This window comes from Poecilia latipinna, unplaced genomic scaffold, assembly GCF_001443285.1.
Source record: "Poecilia latipinna isolate Pla-1442-1.1 unplaced genomic scaffold, P_latipinna-1.0 Scaffold1286, whole genome shotgun sequence".
NCBI classification, from domain to species: Eukaryota; Metazoa; Chordata; class Actinopteri; order Cyprinodontiformes; family Poeciliidae; genus Poecilia; species Poecilia latipinna.
The window spans coordinates 113,235-121,332 of record NW_015113902.1 but is presented as its reverse complement, the minus strand read 5'-3'; the positions used below and the strand labels follow the sequence as shown (position 1 = coordinate 121,332).

General features: G+C 38.2%; 1 protein-coding gene across 2 annotated transcripts in view; it reads left to right on the top strand.

Annotated features, from left to right (window-relative positions):
* Positions 1–2,109: 2,109 nt before the first annotated feature.
* Positions 2,110–8,098, top strand: part of LOC106961295 (troponin I, fast skeletal muscle-like) — a 12,669-nt gene continuing 6,680 nt past the window's right edge. The window contains exons 1-3 of one of the 2 annotated variants that reach the window (XM_015054918.1): positions 2,110–2,196; positions 7,571–7,606; positions 7,848–7,884. In XM_015054918.1, the coding sequence (XP_014910404.1) occupies positions 7,596–7,606; positions 7,848–7,884 (48 nt within the window). In that variant the 5' untranslated portion in view covers positions 2,110–2,196; positions 7,571–7,595. Of the gene's footprint in view, positions 2,197–2,469; positions 2,583–7,570; positions 7,607–7,847; positions 7,885–8,098 lie in introns of those variants that run through there. The other variant, XM_015054919.1, reaches the window with a different exon arrangement.

The window sequence follows — 8,098 nt, the reverse complement described above, 5'->3', positions numbered from 1 at the left end:
AGACAGACGGACGGACGGACGGACGGGTGGGTGGATGGACGGACGGACGGACGGATGGATGGATGGATGGATGGATGGAAAACATTCAGTGCTGCATTATGACAGAAGAGGATTCTGGGAAGCTTGAGTTCCAGTTTCTCTGTCTGCCCTTGAAGACTCAAAGAACTGCTGTCGTAACAATCTATTGCTACACCCACGCAACGTTTATCTTGACTGCAGTAACATCTACAAAAATAGTCCTTTAAAGATGAAAACGAATAATTAAGGATTCCAAGCAATGAAATAAATAAATTAAACCAAAGCATTTGCATGAGAGAAAGCCCTGTAGTTTTTTGTAATCAACAAACATATCAACTTTAGAGAACTTGATGCATCAGTTTGTGACGTTGTTTCTGTCTGGACTCTAACTGTTGAGTCTTGCCTCTGTTTTTAGACATGCCTCCCTGTCAGAGCCATTTCCATCAGCCGAGAATGTGTCAGCTGCTTGCTGTTGATCTCTCAATGTGGTCGGTGGTGGGTGGGTTTGTTTGAGAGGCTTTTATATGATAGGGATTCTTGAATTCTTACTCCAAATCATACGGGCAAATTCTGCCTGAATTTTGCTTCCACCAGGTTTCCTCTTCCTGTGGAAGCATTACTTCCTGGAAACTGATGCTTTCCTGAAATGGCCTCACAGTCAGAAGGATTTCCACAGCCATCTTTTTTGGTAAAAATTAAAATGTCTGTGGTAATTGATTTCTATAAACACAATGCGTAGTTATTAAAATTTATTTTATGATTATTTTATCTTTCAGGGATTTAAAGCAAATCAAGATGTCAGCGTGAGTAACTCAGAGCTGCAGTAACCTCTGTTATGCTACTTGGTCAAACTATGATATGTCAAACTGAATGGGATTTTTGATCTTCACAGCTGATATGTTTTTGTATTATCAGCCTGATAAAGAAGGATGGTTCTGTTCTGGTTCTGTTTATGATTCTGTTTTGGTTCTATTTATGGTTCTGTTTTGGTTTTGTTCTGGTTCTGTTCTGGTCCTGTTTATGGTTCTGTTTTGGTTTTGTTCTGGTTCTGTTCTGGTTCTGTTTTGGGGACTACTTTGAAACTTCTGGGGATGATGATGCAAAGAAAGATTTTACATAAAATCAAGAAAACTATTATTTTAAAAGATTATAAAAAAAAAAACAGACTTCCTTTAGTCAGCAGCCTCTTCAAATTGGTTGTAATACAGACTGCTACAGGAGATCTTTCCTACCCACAGCCATCACCATCTACAGTAACTCTATCATCAAATGAGTTACAGCATTTAATTTCCATATGGGATCGATAACGTATTTTTGAATTTCATTAAATAAAATTTTGTTTCCATTTTGCTTTCACATAGATTCCTGTGATAAGTAATTTGTTCCTCTTTGTACTTGTATTGTTATTGGTCATTTTTATCTCCCTCCTGTGTATTCCTGCTGTTTACTTAAACCTTACCCCTCCACTGTCTTTATTATCACTTAGATGTTTCCTATAATCATAGTGTCCATCCCATGCTCTCTTTTTTAAACCCACTCCTTTGTATGCACTAGTCTAGTGCTTAATGTTTCATTGCTAATCAGCTCCACTGTGAGTAAATTCCTCTGTTGTTAGTTTGTTTTATACTTATGAAAACCTCACTTTGACTAGGACTTTGTCAGCACTTCAGTCTTTCTCCTCCAGATACAAAAACAATGTACTTTCCTTTCCGCTGACTCTTTTGTTTTTATCCTCATTGGTTTAGAAATGCTCTATGGAAACAACCATGTTTTCAGTTTTCATTAAATCATCTCAACAAGGAAGTAATAAGACAAGAACAAAGCAAAGTGTAGACCTTTGCTTTGTTCTTACTTAAGATAAAATGAGTAACGAGCATGTCAGAATGTAGGCAAAAAATGAATTAAAAGAGCTGAAATGAAATGAGTTTTAATGGTACGAGTTAAAAAGGATAACAATCTTAAAGGGCGGGTTATTTATAATGCAGGCAGCCTAGGAAGGGGCAACTGACAGTGTACTGTATTTCATGACCTTGCCATCTCATTGGCTTGTCCAGTAATCCACCACCATATAGAGAAAGTGGAGGATTTAGAGGGCTTTCTGAGATTGCAATATAAACCTTCTTTACACTTTCTCAGCGTGGGACTCAGTCTGCGTCTGACTGCAGAAGCTCTGCCTCGGTAAAGGAAAAACTTTTCTCTATGCTCTTCATCTTGATGTTGCTTTGTTCTCTCTGTCAGCTTCCTGGCGGCAGCTTTTCATTTCTTTATTAAAGGCAGAAAATCTTTACAATGTAGAAACTTTGCAATTAACAGGTGAAGTTTTATGTGATATCACTTGTGAATGCCTTTGGTGTAGTGTGAAATTTTGTGTCCGACTTGGAAAGGATTTTGCTTTTTGAGGTAAGACAGGGCGATCTTCTCTGTTGGCATTAAATGCGTGTCCTGTTGGGCCGCCACAGTGATGTGTCGTCTGATGATGTGGAGCACTGAAAGCCAACGCCACGGCGAGGCTCTGAGTTGAAAATCAATCCAACAGTTTTTATCCTCCTGTCAGCACCATGGAGGTTAGTATTTGGAGGAACACCTGGTTTGATACAGTGTTGACAGAAGTTGTGTCTCTTTAAACGAAGCCATGTCTAAAGAACCCAGTCTGTTAAAAAGAAGTTAAATGGTTGTGAATCCCTCAGTTTTCCTTCAAGAGTTAAGGTTTCTCTTTTAGAAAACACTTAGGACACAAATGCAGGACCATATGTATATATATTTTCATTTGTTATTAGGTATTGCTGTGTACAGATTTTCTTTAAATAAACTTGTAGGCAAGACATAGCCTCCTTTCTTCCTGTTACTACTTCAAGGAGCTCTGACATTTGTTCCTGTGCCAGTTGAATGTTTCAGATGCCTGTGGTCATCACACATCTTTTCTTTTCAGGGGAGCTGTTTTTTTTTTTCTTCTTCATACTTGATGAAAGCTTTGGGAACAGCTGTAGACCCAGGAATAGATGTTGCTCTGCTGCTCTGCTGCAGCTTCTAGGGATTACAATCAGCTCAGGCAGCAACTATGCAGCCTCAAGAGATTTGAAACTGTCTTAGTTTCTTCTTAACCCAATGACTTTATAAGAAAGGTTTTATATTTTGAGTGAAATACAATGTCTTGATAAAGTGTTTGACACAGAGTTGGAAAAAGTATTAGAATAAATAATAAATCCAGTATCACACAGTGTGAGAAAGACAATTGATCCAGCCACAGGACAGACAGCAGCGTAAATGCACATATAACACTGGGTTACAAAAATATTTTTTGGAAGTTGTCTATGCTTTTTCAACAGGATTATTTTGCACTGCTGAATCCAAAAATAAAATCCAATCTCAATCGGGTTTTTATTCTAATTTCAATTTTATAGAAATCTGATCCTCTGACTAAATTGATGATATTTTTGTGACATTATCAGTTCATTTTCGTTAATATGTTTCATCCAAAAGAAGTTTTAGGAGGTAAAAAAAAAGTTTTCTAACTTTTAATTGTATTAATTAAATGCAAAAAAATTGGATTTCTGTAAATTGAATAATAAACACTACTAAGTGTGAAGTGTGAAACACTACTACATGTGAATTGAACATTACGTCTTCATTGTGTAAAATTCTCAGTCTCTTTTCTGTCCTGATGGAATCTCTCCTCTTGCTCGTCACTCATTGATCAAATTCTCAGGAAACCAATCCAGACATGAGAACAAGTCATGCATTTGATGCTCATGTTGTTCCATAGTTCAGAAAGTTGAACTGATTGAGCAAAACCAAAGTGATTTTTGGATGCAGCACATAAAAATGACCCTAAAACTGTTGAAAAAACCCAGACAATATTTTAGCTGTAGACCAGTGGAATCTGACAGATATATCAATGAATCAATAAAAACAAGTCACAGTGTTGTGATCTTCTCCATTCCTGCCCTCCTGTTGCATACTGATTGCTGTTGCCTACATCAGCTCCTGTCGTCAGTCTGGATTGGGGCTCCAGTCTTCCAGAGCTACCACCCTGTAACTTTTCTCTAACACACCTGGATCAAATGAATGGCTGCAGAGCACAGTTACTGCTGATGAGGAAAGCCAGCCTTTTTACTCAGGTGTATTGGAACAAGGATCCATCTAAAAGTTGCAGAGTGGCAGTTATCAAAGACTGGACGTGGCCACAACTGACCAAAAGGTCAAAATCTCACATTTTGGTCAATATCCAGGTGGCAAACCTTAACCACAATTTTTGAAAAGCAACATCTCGATAATATTTTGGTGTGGTAGCCCTTCCAAAGTAGTAGCTTAGCCATAGTCGTCAGCTCATAGTTAACAACCCCTTTGGACAGATTCTGTTTTTGAGAGTAATGTATGTCCAGGTATGGACATTTGTCAAAGGTCTGTAATAAATGCTTGGTGTCGTCTTAAAGGGAACACTCTTGGCTTGACCAACACAGAGGTCAGTAGAGCTTGTTAAGCCAAAATTAATACACATTTTTCCACACTTTTCGCCTCAGCTAGGCGGTATCTGGGAAACAAGAGTTAATAATAACTGGAATACTCAACAGACTCTAAGGATTCAGAACATATATACCATACCCATACTGTCTGTTTATGGCAGGAGATTGAGCTGTGATTTGACACCACAGACCAACCCTGTTAACAGCCTTCAAGTATTCCATGTCTGACATCTTGACCATGGATCTGACTTGTTTTCTGACCACAGCCTGTGCCGCTTCCTGCTCCCTGGTTGCGCTGATGACATCTCTGCCTCTGTGCCTTCAACTCCCACTTCAAGTCTCTGGATTTTGATCAAATATTGAATTTCTTCTTTTTCATTGCCCATCGCTTTTACCAACCTGGAGTTAAGGACTACAGTCAAAGTGACCAGTCACTTTCTCATGGTTAACTCAGACCATTGTAATATTGCGTGTAAACAAGTTTATCTGGCTGGCAGAGTTTCTGGCCTGACGTCTTTATCACTCTCAGCTTCCATCGTGTAGAATCCTGTTCTCTGTACGGTCCTGTGGGTGAAACAATCGCTGGTAAACAGACACTGTCCTCTCGCTCTGTCACAATATCAAGCTTCTGAAGAGAAGAGCCTGGGAAACCACCTCTTTTGGGTAAACCTTTTCTTCCTGTTCGACCTGGTTGCCTATCACTTGTCCTCCTATCTCTTCTGCAAGTCTGATCTGAAAATATGAAACACAAAATTGTTCCATTCCTGCTTGAACATTCTGATGAATAATATTGTCGCTAAAGACTGTTCAGTCTTTTCTAAGTTATGGTTTCCATTTTTGGTCCTATGTGTACTAATATTGTTTCATACGGCTGTTGGGAGGCTTTTATTAGAGTTGGAAACTGAAGGGATTTAGAAGAGGAGGAGACATGGCAGAGAGCGATAAGAAGCAAAAGAATTTGCTCAAAAATCAGAGATCCACTGGGATAGCGATCAGATTGGAAGATTTTCCTTGGAAAGTACGAAAGGCTGATTTATATTTGTTACAAGTAGTGATTGGTCATGGAAGCCCTCAACTGATGGGCATCACACTCATTAAACTCACGACCATGGATTTTCTTTCACAAAGTAAGTTTTTTCATCAGGGGGAAAAGGTTTTTCAATTAGTTTTAGTCGTTCGACACAGTGTAGCGCTGATGTGAACTACAGTCCTGAAAGTGTAACAAATGTTGCAATTTTGATCCCAACTGAACCGAGTCTACCGGACTATGAGGTGTGAAAACACCCTTAGTGAGTGTAAGCTTGAACTCGTCAACTGGAGGAGCATTCTCCTTCATGATATAATGGGACAGAACAGACTGGTCAACAATGGCAAGGCAGAAGCAAAGAACACCGTGTCTAACTGTCACTATGGTGGTTTTATGCCAGAGATAACAGAATACACGCATCTTCCTGTTTTATTTCTTGTCTGTGTAAATAATATTTTCCCAAAGTCTTGGTGATCATCAAGGTGTTTTTTGGGCAATGTAAGACAAGCTTTTGTGTTCTTTTTCGTCAGCTGTGGTTTTCTCTTTGGATATCATGTGGATGCTATTTTTGCCCCCCTCTCTAATGGTCTGTCTTTTATTGTTGAATCATACACACTGGCAGCAACTGCAGCAGGTAAGGCCTTCAGTACTTTAGATGCTGTTCAGGATCTGTTATCGCCTTCTGAGTGTGACGTAGATGAGCTTCTTGAGAACTCTGTGCTGGCTGGGTGTTGCTGTTAGGATTCTCTTCTGTTCCATCTGTTGACTCCCATTGTGGACACTGGAGTCAAAAATCCCTTCTAGACTAACTGGCATAACTTTGTTTCTCATCTGTTCTAGATTTTTTAGCCCACCTCTTGCTGTCGTACAAGTTATATTATAGTGATTGTTTTGGAAAACAAGAAAGACATTTAATTAATTATTTTATAAAGAGGGCAATTATGGTTTCATCTAGTGTCAGGTTAGTTTTGGAAGCTATGATTATAAGAAATTAATCATCATTTAAAAATAGCTTTTTTGTCAGGTGACATAAAAATCTATTTGATCACTTCAAAATGACAAAACCAAAAATAAACAAAATCTGTAAGAGGACAAATGCTATAACGCAACTTTAAATGTTATTACAATGCAAGTTGTCATAAAGTTTCTAGCAAAGTTGCAATATTGAGCAAAGAAAGATCAACAGCACCACCTGGAATTATTATCCTCCAGGAAATCTAAATGAAAAACAGACAGGTTCATTCTGCTGGAAAAAGAGACACAATTCAGATAAGATCAACAACATTTATTTAAGAATGGCAAAGCAAACACATAAAAAAGTAGAAAATGTATGACAACGTTATGAGAAATTAATTTGCAATATAATACCAAAAAAAATTAAGGGGAATTTTGATTAAAGTTTTGAATATCCAACAGTTAGGACCTTGGCCATGTTAAAATTAAAGGTGAAATAAAGACTATTCTACGTTCCTAAAATAAAAACATTTTGCTTAAAAATAATAGGCAGTTCTGTCAGCACAGAAATAACATGATTTAAACGTGAAAGGCAGTTTGCCTTTCTACTTTCCTGAGTTTTTCAAATTTTGCTGTGACAAAAAAACACAACCCCAATCTGTAAGATTAAAGCTGCTTTGTAATAATTTGAGCATCAAAAACAAGAACAAACTATGTAATTATAAAGTCAGGACCCTTTTGTTTAACTCAGGGTACAACTTCAAGAAAAGTTGCCTTTTGATGTCGTTGCACTTTAGATTCTGACCAGTAGATGGTGCAAGAGAAGTCAAAATGAAGCAGGAGTGAAATTTAAATGGAGCCAAAATAAATAGTGCCTAAACTGGTAGCAGTCAGAAGGTTGAACAGAAAACCTGAAACAGATCAGTCTTCCTTTACCAACCTAAAGGTTAAAAACTATGAATGAATGTGCTGTTTATTATCAAAGGAACAACATGAGCAAAGCATGTGAGACTAAGAAGTGGAGATTGCTGAACAAGACAGAATGTTGTCATTGTAACACAGTCCTGAAATAGACCTGAATTCAGCTTTCTTTGATTTGTTTTAACAGATAGAGTCCAAATCCTACACCCAACATGGCCACTGAGTGAGTAAAATGTGATTTTTTTTTTTGTGCTTTGTATTTTGAGGCCAGCAGAACATGTAACATGTAGCTTCTGTTATGTTAAAAAACAAAAAACAAAAAAAAACATGTGTTGCTAAATTTTTGAAACATTTTAGGTCATTTTACAGAACATTTCTAAACATAATAAAAACTAAAAATCAAATCTAACTTTATAGCTACTTCTATTATTTGCCCTATAAAATGAATTTGTTTCTGTGTCCAGAAAAAGACTGTCTGCTAGACGCAAGCACACTCTGAAGGTAAGCCCACATAATTCAGAATTATATGTATGTGTTTGTGTCCGTGTGTGTGTGTGTGCGTGTGTGTGTAGGTGTGTGCGTGCGTATGTGTGTGTGTGTGTGCGTGTGCGCGTGTGCGTGTGCGTGTGCGTGCGTATGTGCGTGTGTGTGTGTGTGTGTGCGTGCGTGTGTGCGCGGGGGGGTGTGTGGGTGTGTGGGTGTGTGTGTGCGATCG